This window comes from Enhydra lutris, unplaced genomic scaffold (assembly GCF_002288905.1).
Source record: "Enhydra lutris kenyoni isolate GAN:26980312 unplaced genomic scaffold, ASM228890v2 scaffoldscaffold9, whole genome shotgun sequence".
Classification (NCBI taxonomy): domain Eukaryota; kingdom Metazoa; phylum Chordata; class Mammalia; order Carnivora; family Mustelidae; genus Enhydra; species Enhydra lutris.
The window spans coordinates 45,264,329-45,277,437 of record NW_019154093.1 but is presented as its reverse complement, the minus strand read 5'-3'; the positions used below and the strand labels follow the sequence as shown (position 1 = coordinate 45,277,437).

At 40.8% G+C, this 13,109-nt stretch overlaps 1 protein-coding gene across 5 annotated transcripts in view; it reads right to left on the bottom strand.

Annotated features, from left to right (window-relative positions):
* LOC111143362 (GIPC PDZ domain containing family member 2) overlaps nucleotides 1-13,109 on the bottom strand; it is a 79,998-nt gene that overhangs the window by 26,325 nt on the left and 40,564 nt on the right. For 3 of the 5 annotated variants that reach the window (XM_022497052.1, XM_022497055.1, XM_022497057.1), the window contains exon 3: nucleotides 9,104-9,284. In XM_022497052.1, coding sequence (XP_022352760.1) covers nucleotides 9,104-9,284 — 181 coding nt within the window. Of the gene's footprint in view, nucleotides 1-9,088; nucleotides 9,285-13,109 lie in introns of all 5 variants that reach the window. The other 2 variants (XM_022497054.1, XM_022497053.1) reach the window with 2 other exon arrangements.

The following is a 13,109-nucleotide window of genomic DNA, read 5'->3' as shown; positions in this document are numbered from 1 at the left end:
TTTATTTATTTATTTATTTATTTATTTATTTATTTATTTATTTATTTATTTGACAGAGAGATCACAAGCAGGCAGAGAGAGAAGAAGGGAAGCAGGCTCCCTGCTGAGCAGAGAGCCCAATGCAGGGCTCAATCCCAGGACCCTGAGACCATGGCCTAAGCTGAAAGCAGAGGCTTTAACCCACTGAGCCACCCAGGCGCCCCTGTGCACAGTTCTTAAGACTGTCCTGTCACCTCTCATGGGGAACTCCATGGAAATAGGACACTGGCTCCTGATACTGTTGGGACCTACTGAAAACCATGGCTTTCTCTTTGGGAAAGTACCGTCCCAATCTTACCATTTCTTCCAGCCCCCAGCACTCTCTAAGCTTTAGAACACTTCCCAGTCATGGAGAAGTCAGCTCTCAGCTGAAGCACACTTTGTTTAGGTCTGTATGACAGCATATGTCCTAGCTCACATTGTATTCTAGAAAGACAGTGCCATATGATGCTAAGAATACATGCCTCATGGGGCGCCTGGGTGGCTCAGTGGGTTAAGCCTCTGCCTTCAGCTCGGGTCATGGTCTCAGGGTCCTGGGATCGAGCCCCGCATAGGGCTCTCTGCTCATCGAGGAGCCTGCTTCCTCCTCTCTCTCTGTGATCTCTGTCTGTCAAATAAATAAATAAAATCTTTAAAAGAAAAAAAATAAGACTACAAGCCTCAGGAACAAACAGGAATGAAGTACTGTGCTTGCACTTCCTGTCCACCACTGGGTGACCTCAGCAAAGTATTTAACAGCCCAAAGTCTCAGTCTTATCTGAAAATCCCTCTTGGGAAAGGCAGGAGGATGAAAACAGGCCATAACAGTAGTCCTATTAAGGAATGACTTACATTTATACAGCACTATGTGCCAAGCACTATTTTAAGTGCTTTACATATATTAACTCATTTAATCCTCACAGCACTTTATGGATAAGGAAACAGGAACAGAGGAAGTAAGTGGTCCAAAATCACATAGGTAATAACCAGCAGAGACAGGAATTTCACCCAAGCAATTTGTCTCAGAGTCTCTGCTCTTTATTGCTTCTTATAAGCATTCAATAAATGGCAGCTATTACTGTAATTAATAGAATGACCTGATTCTTAATGTACCTACATCCTTATATAAATTGTAAGCTCCTTGAGGACAGCAAACATACAGACTTATCCAAAACAGCTGTTAGAGAGCTGGCTCTAAAAGTTCCCTGCATGGGTTAGAAGCCTGCCTCCATCACGCACTAGCTCGCTCTGAAACCTTGAACAAATGCTTAATCTTTTAGCATGGGTGAAAGGATTACATGAATTCCTACTTAGAAAGTACTTAGAAAACAGAATGGCGGGTAGCTACTCCTAGGACATATTTGATAGGAGATGTGATCTGGAACCGTGCCAGATTTCCCAACAAATACTTGCTAACCAACTCACCTGCACCTGAACTCAACTCACCTGAAGTTGAACAACTACAAGAAAGGCTACCCCTTCATAATAAGAGTAATAACACTTTTATTGAATAGTACCGTGTGTCAGGGACTAATCTATGATTTTTTTCGTGTGTTTAATCATTTAATCCTCAATGTGATAAATACTACTACCATCTTCTCTTTTGGTATGAAGAAACCAAGCCACAGAAAGTTTAAGTAATTCATCCAATGCCACATTATCACACAGCCCATATAGGACAGAGTCTATACACTTAACTACTTTTCCTTTCTTCTTCTTTAGTAACTTTTATCATAGTCCCCAGTATATTTTGTAGAATTCAGTATACATGAAAAGACACAAAACATATTTGTTGGTTGAAACTTTTTCACTAGAAATAGCATGAAAAATAGACTTTTCTAGTATTTAATACTTTTTATCTAAAAAATCATCTAAAACTTAAAAGCCAAAGTTTCTCTCTTGATATAAAATAGATTTCATCTTTGAAAACAAGTACATCAGTGAGCTGAATCATGAAGATGAGGTCCGAGTTTTCCAGCTGTGAATGACTCAAAGGACTCAGACGTACTTCACATACTGAACATCCTATTCTGATAGACACATAGCACAGAAATGAATCCTCTAAAAGAAGACATAGTCCAGAGTTCTATTACAAAATCTAACCCCAAAATAAAGACTACCAATGTTTTAGGAGGTAAACTTTTTCTTTCAAATCCCTCTGATTTTGGAAACAATTTACAAAAATATTTTGGGTCTCCTTCTATAAACATCTTTCCATAAAGGGCAACACTTACAAACAAAAGAACTTCTCCAGGATAAATACAGACTCATCCAAGTAAAACAATCTAAGTTTCATAGATTTAACAGTTATTTTTCTGCAATTAAAAGTCCTCAAATGAAACAAACCAGTTAAACTAGTCTGGTCCTAGAGCTTAAGTTAAGAAGAGTGGGTTTTCATGGCCTTGGGAAAGTGTAGGTTTACATGGCAAACCCTGCAAGGTTGAGCTCATTGTGGAGACATGTTCCTTTTCATTGGCAAAAGGGAACGGAAGTGAGCCATGCCCTAAAAAAAATACCACCAGAGACATTCCACCCGATACTTGATAAGGACTGGGAAGACTGCCATCAACTCATGGCTAGAAGGGGGAGAATTTGGATCAGAAAGCAGCTGACCAGGAGAAACTATGTTAGGTATGGGAAAGATTTCCCAAACTACAAATTTTTAACAAGGGAATCATTTAAACCAGTGGCTTCCAAATTTTATTTTTTGCTATGACTCATGATGGGAAATATATACATTATATCATAACACAATTATACAAATGCACACACATATATATCTGGAACACAAATATACAAAAACACATGTAACTTTTATGTACAATGTAACCTACCCTTACTACGCACAAAGCACTACGAAGTTTTCAATTCTACTCCCTGTTCTAAACACAGAGGTTGAGATCCCTAGATGAAAAACAGTGATATAAACTCTGATCTACACAGGACAATCCGAGGGTGTGTCTTTTTTTTTTTTTTTTTTTAAAGAGAGAATGAGAGAGAGAGCATGAGAGGGGGAAGGGCCAGAGGGAGAAGCAGACTCCCTGCTGAGCAGGGAGCCTGATGTGGGACTCAATCCCGGGACTCCAGGATCATGACCTGAGCCGAAGGCAGTTGCTTAACCAACTGAGCCACCCAGGCACCCCGGAGGGTGTGTCTTAAAGCAGCCTTTATTTCTCCCTCAGAGCCTGTCACCAACTTAGGAAAGTTGTAGTGAAGCACCTGCTCTTGGGACAAGTAATAGGTCCTTGAGTGCTTGGGAAAAGGACATCCAGAGGCTGTCTCTTCTGTGTCTGGCCATTCCTCACTATGCTGGCTCCTCCTCTTTCTACTCCTTAATGCTGGGCTTCCTCCACAACTCTAGGCTTGGTCTTTTTCTTACTATTCTGAGTGATCGGATTTCCACAGCTTCAAATTATTCATAAATCCCATTCCCTAGGCTTTAGTTCTCTGACACTTGTCTACCTCTTACACATTTCCAACTAAATTCTCTCACAGGTATCAAACTCAGCAGGCCTAAAATTATATTGTAAGTACAGTGTCTCTTTTCTAAGTCTTCACCCAAATCTATTTCTCTTCCAGTTTTCCTCATCTTAAAGTAAAGCACTCCATTCCATTCCTCACCCAAGCCACAAATCTGTGGATTGTCATTTGCAGTCTATTTTACTTCTACATTCAATGAATTTCCAACTCCACCTTTTTAATATTCCAACCTTCCAACTCTACCTTCTTAATATTCAGTGGTATGCAGATAAATGTGTAACCAGCAACTCTCCAGGAAAAAAAAATCAAATTTGCTGTACTGTCTGTGTCTATGATATAAACAAGCCACCACAGCCAATTTCAAGCCCCTAACATGAGGTCACTGAACATGGAGTTTGGAAAAGATGTATACAAATGGCTCCAGCACACCACTGTCTATTCCTCTGATCTGTTTCTGCCTTCATTTAGGATTTCGTCTTCTCTCTCCTCAACCTACACAATAGAATCTTCAAGGATTTCCTTGGCCAGGTGAGCTTATAAACCAATCCTATGTGACATAGTCTCCAAACTCTCTCTCTAAAAGCCAAGTCTCATCCACCGGCTTAAACCCCTTCAATGCCCACTCTTTATCGTCACATATAAGGCTCTTGATTATTTGGTCTCTACTGACCCTTGAGATTCATCTCTTGCCACACAATCACCTAGAACCTCTATTCCAATCATACAGACATACGTGGTATTCCCAAGCACAGGACACTGCTATACACCTCTACACCTTTGCTTATTCTATTCCTACTCCCACGCCCTGGGACCACCTTCCCTAATTTGTTCACTGACCACACCTCTTAAGATCCAGCTCAAATCTTTTCTCCTGGAAGCTTTTCCTCAACTCCTTAGGTTGACTTGATGTGGCTGACTTTTATGCCTCTAGTACATGTTAGCACCACTAATTCTCTTTATTGAATTTTTTTAAGATTTTTTATTTATTTATTTGACAGAGATCACAAGCAGGCAGAGAGGCAGACAGAGAGAGAGGAGGAAGCAGACTCTCCGCTGAGCAGAGAGCCCGATGTGGGGCTCGACCCTGGGATCATGACCCAAGCCGAAGGCAGAGGCTTTAACCCACTGAGCCACCCAGGCGCCCCTGAATTTCTTTTCATATTCATCTCCTCCCACTAGATAGGAGCTTCTTGAAGGCAGGAACTAGTTCTTATTCATGTGATATACCAGGGAGGTAGTATGGTGATGGAATACAGTAGATGTTCAAGAAACTATTATTATTCCAACAACTAATACTCTAAGACTAGCATGTACTAACTCCTCAAATATTTATTCAATGAAAACATCAGTATGTTCCTGCCATCTACCCAAGGCTAAGGACAGCTAAGACATTCCACCTATACCTTCTAGATTATTAGGGAACTCATACTGCCACAGTCAAAGAATTTACACTGTAATTTTTCTTTAAGCCTAATGGCCTCTATGTTAGTTTCCTAGGGCTGCCACAAAGGACCACATGGCTTAAACAAAAGAAATCTATTTCCTTTGTTCTAGAGAAGTTAGAGATTTTCAAGTCATCCCCAGGGTTGCTTTCTTCTAAGACCTCTCTCCTTGGTCTGTAGAGGTCTACATGGTCACATGGCATTCTCCTGCTATGTGTATGTGTATCCAAATTTTCTCCTCTTAGATCAGTCTCATTGGATCAGGGCCCACCCTAATGATCTCATTTTAACTTCATGCCTACTTAAAGAGCTTATCTCCAAATACAGTCGCATTCTGAGGTAGTGGAGATTAGGACTTCAACACATGAATTTTAGAAGGGCACAATTCAATCAATAACAACCTTCTGCTAAACTGTGAGCTCCTCAAAAGGCAGTAGCTATGGCTTAGTCTTCTTTCTTAGTATCCACTGGGCCTAATGGAGCACATGGAACACAGAAAATTCTCAAGAACTTATTTGGGGGAGACATAAATGAAAGACCGTCTCAGGAGTATAGTCCCAATCTGGATTGTTGTCCTTTCCAAATCTGGTGGCCAGCACCAAGAAAAACATGGCTTTTACTCTGCCTTAAAGAAAGCCTGACGCAGCCTGGCTGGCTCTGTCAGTAGAACATGTAACTCTTGATCTCAGAGTTTTAAGTTCAAGTTCCATATTGGGTGTAGAGATTACATAAAATCTTCTTTTAATTTTTTTTATTTTTTATAAACATATAATATATTTTTATCCCCAGGGGTACAGGTCTGTGAATCGCCAGGTTTACACACTTCACAGCACTCACCATAGCACATACCCTCCCCAATGTCCATAACCCCACCCCCCTATATAAAATCTTTTAAAACTTAATGCTATCAGTACCTCCAGAGAGTCCATTGCCAAAATGCCATTTACGCAGCACCCACAAACAGGAAAAAAAAAAAAAAAAAATCTGTAAGACCAGACACCCAAAGCCAGCTGACAATACCCTGCCTCCCTCCAGATCCATTCTGATATATCCAGACTGACAGTATCATGCATGGATACATTCAGACTCAAAGTCAAGAGAAAACCAACACACTCCACTAAACAAGGTATATTAACTTAGGAGAAATGGCAAAACAAACATCTGCTACTTTTTTCCTACCCAAACGGAAACTTCTCCCTCACTGTTCTGCATGATTTTGGTGGCCCTATTAACCATGCCTGCCTTCCCACTATCAAGATGGGACATGACCTAATCAGTTTCCCCTGCTCTCCCAGGAATTTGAATACTGAGTGAAGTGATACAAAGATAGGAAATAACAGGAAGGAGTTAATCAGGCCAGGGCCATGAAAGGTGCCTGGTTCATACATTCCTGAAATGGCCTTTATTCCTGACCTTCCCAAGGCATGACTGACACAGTCTGTTTCTGAGACCTACTTGATAGTTTACCCCCCAAAAATGCCCTTTCATTAACCTGGAAAGTGTTTATTCTATAGCTCTCAAAGAATCTCAGCTCACATAATGGCTCCTGGAAGTGGGATGTGACTGGTGGTGGACCAAAAATATGCAAATAGGAGCAGGCTGTAAAGATTTCCCTATCCACAGCTGAAAGTTGTGTTCATCATCCTTGTTATACCATTCCAAAGCAACCAACTATACTACTACTTGCATTTTAGGACACAGTCCACATGACTCCCCAGGTGAAATCTTTAGGGAAGTTGGTAAGGAAATGTCAAACTACTAGAGTGTATGGCTATTTCAACAGCTTTTGGTAAAATCCTAGAAATGACTTCACTTCAGCCTAGATGGCCTGTCTGATCACAGAGACCAAAACATTTGGCCTCACCTACATTGGTCCTTTTCTCCTCTAGGAATCCAAGGCAATGAGAGACAGATAATCATGAAGGACTAGGAATTTGAATCAGTTCATTCATGATAATGCTTAAAACACAGGAAGGAAGGAAACAGAAAAAAATAAGATTAGAACCAAGAGAACTGGGGGAAGCTAAATCCCTCAAGTACCTTTAATGTATACTCCCTTCCAAGAAAAGCACAAAGCACTGGGATGAAGTCAAAGGATGAGAAACAAACTAGCATTGCCTTTATCCCAAGACAAAAATCAGCAAAACTGAGGCAGAAGTATGGGCAGAGCAGCAAGGCCTACTTCTAAGAGGGAAATCCCCAAGCTATGGCCCAAAGTCAAGTTCCGACCCAGAGTGGAAAATGCATATGGCCCAGCAGATTTAAGTTGGGCTGAGTTAAGCTGTCAGAGGAACTTCAGAAGATAAAGCTATCATTGCTCCAAAATCAATTTCCACATATCCTAACCCACAGCACCACCAGGATTTGGGATGCTAAAATAATATACCCCCACTAGGAAAATTCTACCCAGTGTCCTTCTCAAATGTGTACATGGAATTCCTATGGGGCAACAGAGAACAGGTTCAATAGTAGTCAGGCACATAAGGCAGAGCAGCACCCCAACCATCTACACGTGTCTCAGGTACTGAAGGAAAAAAATCTAATCATGGAGCAATAATAGCCAAATACAATGATCTCTGTAATGTCCAAGACTAATATCAACCAAGCATCCAAGTTAAAGTATACCAGCAACTTTCTATCAAGACACAGGGACCACAAGATTTAGATGCAGACAATAAGAAAAAAATAGAAAAAGATTAACTTTGGAAAACAGACTAAGTGGTAGAAATAAAGGTGGAAAAAAATTATACTCCTTGAGTTGTATTGAGAATGACTGATTTACAAGGAGTCTAAATCAAATAAAAATAGCTCAAACTGCTTACATCCTATCAGTTTATACAATAATCAGGGAGTTGGTTAGCAAAACAACCACTTCAAAAGGAGTGTAGACAGAAACCTGAGTGCTGCCCACCTTCTGTGACAAGTGAGCTCAGAAGCTGGGTTGTACTCCATGCAGAATCACAGTTTCTATAGTTCTGTCTCCTAGAATGAATGATTCCCTCCAGGAACAGCACTGGCATAAGGCATTCTCCCTCTCCCGATCCCCTGCCACCCCGTGTTTTCTTTTTGGGGTTGCCTTCTTATTTTAATTCCAGTATAATTCCAGGATAGTTAACATACAGTGTTCTATTAGCTTCAGGCATGCAATATAGGGATTCAGCAGATCTATACATAGCTCAGTGCAAAGCATTCTTTTCTTACATCTTCTATGGAACTCTTTCTGCCCCAAGTCATATAATCTACACTGTATTTCTATTAAATGGCACAGAAACCCTTGGAAGCAGAGAAGAATTTACATTTCCATATGGTTAGTATCTGTCCCTTACTTGCTAAGGGAGGGAAAATGTAATTGCCCAGATCCATTGTTTTCTCCCATCATTTTTATTAACTGCCCTGAAAAAACATTCATTAGAGACAACCTATAAGGAATATTTATCTACTGTGAGCAAAGGAAAGAACCTAAGTTGGGTGGGGTCATGGATGAGTAAGGGCAGCCTAGAATGATTCTGCTGAAGATATTTCAACACTGATGAACACCAGGCCGTCATTTGGCTTATTAAAATAGTGCTGGGTAGTGAGAGAGAAGCTGGCACATTTTCCTGTAGATGAGATGCCCTTTGGGGTTTGAACAGTTGGGTCACAGCTGCCGTGGCTAAAACCAAGCGAGTACAGATGTCACCAAAGTGGAAGCAATTTCATCCCATCCGATGCTGCCAAATCCAAAATGCCAGTGGAGGAAAGGTATTGAGGGAAGCCTCTAAAACAGACGAGGTAACTATTTTAAATACCAATTCTGTGTGCAACTGAAGTTTTTGCTGTTGAGGTCCATGAACCAACAGTTATTATGGCTTAGAGAGCTCAATCAAGAATTTTATTGCTCAGCAAGATAAATGTAATACAATGTGCCCTTCTTGGAGTTTGGAACAGCCACAAAGTCACTGGATGTGAGACTTTGTAACTCCAAAGGTCTTTCAGAAATTGTCCTTTTACACAACTTTTTTCTCCTTGAATTGTTGTTCCCCTTGTCAGTAGTGCTGCTATTCTCTACAGTCTCAATGGACACGCTGTATCACATGGCATCACACCTCAGAACTTACTACTCTTAGAAAGACAAGGCACGGAAGGGAACACTTCATACTCATACACACCCACACCCAACTTACCAAATGCCTTCTTAGGTTCTATTAACTTCAAGGTAAAGGATTCACCTTTTTTAAATTCCTTTAATTTTTTTACAACATCATAATGACGCCACCCAGTGATATTTTCTCCATTTACGGATTCAATATGATCCCCCACACAGATGGTTTTAACTGCATCAATTAGGCTACCATCTTTAATTCTCTGAAAGAAAATTAAGGATAACACATAACACAAAATGGAACTGCATAACATTACTTTTCATGCTCCTGAGACATTATATATGTTGACGTATTAACAACGCAGCTTAATGCTCGGTTAAAGATGAAAGACCAAGCAATAAAGGACAACCATTCTTACCTCATTCAGAATTATGCTCCATCAGTGATCAACAACTTCTCTGAGAAATTTCTGACATCCCCTGGGGGGACACCCCCCAAGAATGGTCATGGTGTCACTCTCATGCTTCTAAAGTAGGTCTTGCTACATATTCTGCTGCCATCTCATTTAATTTTAACAACCTTTATGAGAGTCTCATGTCATGGATCAGAAAAATTGAAGCTTGGAAAGATCCAAGTAATTTGCCAGTTCAGCATACTATAGAGCAATTGTTCATTCACTTCTCAATCTCCATTACCAAACTGTAATATCCTTGGAGACAGAGATGGTGTTATTCACCATTATATGCTCTGTGTCTAACACAGTACTACACAGAAAAATCCCTCCAAAAATGGTTGTTGAATCATTTCAAACTGAAACCCAATACATGAGAATAGACCTTAAGGTGTTTGTTTGTTTGTTTACTGGCTACATTTTTTAAACCTTAGTAACAAATGTAGTGATTCAAGAATTGGTACAACCTCAGCTAAGAACATTGATAACTAATAAGACACAGATGTGGTTACCATTTAGGAAGCCAGTAAGAGTGATTTTATACTATCATTTTTCATTTATACATTTTAGATAAGGAGAACTTAGGACTCACGGGAAAACTTCAAATTGGTCTTTCTTAAATCTATTTTACTTCTATACAATAAATAGAGTATCAAAAAGATTATCAAAAGAGTATCAAAAGGAGAGCATCAAAAGGAGACCTAACAGTCCCTAAGATAGTACTAAGATTTTATGGAACAATTCTAGGGATAAGAGGCCCAGAAAAAACTGCACAGGTAACAGCCCTGCACGGTTCGCTTCTTCCACAGTTGGGAGGAACAGGGCAAAAGAAAAGCCACAGTCTGCCTCAGGAGTCAAATCTTTCATGCGGGCAGATAGGATAGAAATATGAGAGGCTAGGGGCACCTGGGTGGCTCAGTCGTTGGGCGTCTGCCTTCGGCTCAGGTCATGATCCCAGGATTCTGGGATCGAGCCCCGCATCAGGCTCCCGGCTTGGTGGGAAGCCTGCTTCTCCCTCTCTCACTCCCCCTGCTTGTGTTCCCTCTCTCGCTGTGTCTCTCTGTCAAATAAATAAATACAATAAAAAAAAAAGAAAAGAAATATGAGAGGCTAGATGTATAACAAAAGCCTGTGCCATTCCCCACTCTTACCAGGTGGGAGAATAACATCTTCTGAATCAGTAGGGTAACCACTGCATCTAAGAGTTAAGAGGAAAACTGATCTCACATACCCTAGCATCTCCATAATATCAACAGAATAAAGAAAATTATTGGGCGCCTGGGTGGCTCAGTGGGTTAAGCCGCTGCCTTCGGCTCAGGTCATGATCTCAGGGTCCTGGGATCGAGTCCCGCATCGGGCTCTCTGCTCAGCAGGGAGCCTGCTTCCCTCTCTCTCTCTCTCTCTCTCTCTCTGCCTGCCTCTCTGTCTACTTGTGATCTCTCTCTGTCAAATAAATAAATAAAATCTTAAAAAAAAAAAAAAGAATAAAGAAAATTATAAAAGACTCTTCTAGGAAGGTTGGACTTTAAGTTTTAAGTTTTATTGCTATATACCAAAACTCGGTTTCTTTTTTACCCCCAAATTTTAAGAACATTCCTATTTTCATTAAAATAGTAACTATTAATATGCTTTATGCAAGTGAAATAATGTCAATTCAGAGCTCATTATCATTACAAAAGTGAAATATAAAAAAATGAAAAATTTCATAATCTGATACTGTTTTATTAGGATTTGATATTACCATTATAACAGAATTAAGAGTTACTACAACATACCACCAAGTGCAACTGGGTTTTCTAAAGGGATACAGAAAAATAAGCAAGATTTAAAAGACAACTAGAGTCTAAAAAAACAAACAAAAAAAACTATTAAATAGCCTATCATCTACCTATTCTTTTTTTTTTAAGATTTTATTTATTTATTTGACAGAGATAGATCACAAATAGGCAGAGAGGCAGGCAGAGAGAGGGGGAAGCAGGCTCCCCGCTGAGCAGAGAGCCCAACGAGGGGCTCGACCCCAGGATCCCGAGATCATGACCCGAGCCAAAGGCAGAAGCTTAACCCACTGAGTCACCCAGGCACCCCACATCTATCCATTCTTAAGCCATTCGAGAATGTGGGCGTCTGGGTGGCTTGGTTGGTTAAGCAACTGCCTTCAGTTGAGGTCATGATCCCAGAGTCCAGGGATCAAGTCCGACATCGGGCTCCCAGCTCCATGGGGAATCTGATTCTCCCTCTGACCTTCTCCCCTCTCATGCTCTCTCTCACGCTCTCTCTCGCTCAAATTAACAAAGTAAAATCTTTTAAAAAACAAGCCATTCGGGGTGCCTGGGTGGCTCAGTGGGTTAAAGCCTCTGCCTTCGGCTCAGGTCGTGATCCCAGGGTCCTGGGATCGAGCCCCTGGGATCGAGCCCCGCATCGGGCTCTCTGCTCACCAGGGAGCCTGCTTCCTCCTCTCTCTCTCTCTTTGCCTGTCTCTCTTCCTACTTGTGATCTCTGTCTGCCAAATAAATAAATAAAATCTTTTTTTTAAAAAAGCCATTCAAGAATGTGAAAATCTATATATAACTCTCACTTCCTTGATTTTTATTCTAATTTCTCATAATGACTTCCGTACTTATTTTTTTTCCTTTGATCAACAGCACCATATAAATTTCAGTGTCCCACCTCTTACTTTTAAGACTTGTCACAATTTTATTAAAAGTAAGCAGTATATAGGGGCACCTGGGTGGCTCAGTGGGTTAAAGCCTCTGCCTTCGGCTCAGGTCATGGTCTCAGGGTCCTGGGATCAAGCCCCGCATCGGTTTCTCTGCTCAGCAGGGAGCCTGCTTCCCTCTCTCTCTCTGCCTGCCTCTCTGCCTACTTGTGATCTCTGTCAAATAAATAAATAAAATCTTTATTAAAAAAAAGTAAGCAGTATATAAAATTAAATGAAAGACTTTACAGGGCACGTGGCTGGCTCAGTCAGAAAAGCATGAAATGCTTGATCTCGGAGTTATGAGTTCGAGCCCCCATGTGGAATGCAGAGATTAAATAAATAAAACTTTTTTTAAAATGGAAAACTTTACAGACACATATAAACCTTACCAGTAAATTAAAGGTCAGAGTAACAAAAATCTAGGCTGTGCTGGACCTGTGAGGAGCCACAGAGGTCACTAGAAGACTGTCAAGACCGAAGGAGGAAAGGCAGTTACCAGAAGTCAGAGCAAGTAGCAGGGCAAGAATCCAGGTGGGCAAGAGAAACATCAAAGCATGGATAATCGTCAGAGGTAGCAGATGAGGATCTGGGATGAAGAGATGGGGAAACTGCTGTAAGAAACTTGAAGAACACTGTGAGGGAAATAAAATACAGAAGCAAAGGGATGCCTGTGTGGCTCAGTTGATTAAACGTCTGACTCTTGATTTCGGCTCAGGTCATGCTCCCAGGGTTGTGGGATCAAGCCCCACGTTAGGCTCTGAGCTCAGTGCAGTGTCTGCTTCAGATTCTCTCTCTCCCATGCATACACTCTCTCTTACATAAATAAGTAAACTCTATGCTTTGAAAATCTTAACATGAAAGAGAATAACATTGCTAAAAGTGCTACTCAAACACAAAGAACTAGAAAAGAAGTGTTAGTTCCACGCTTATATTTACTG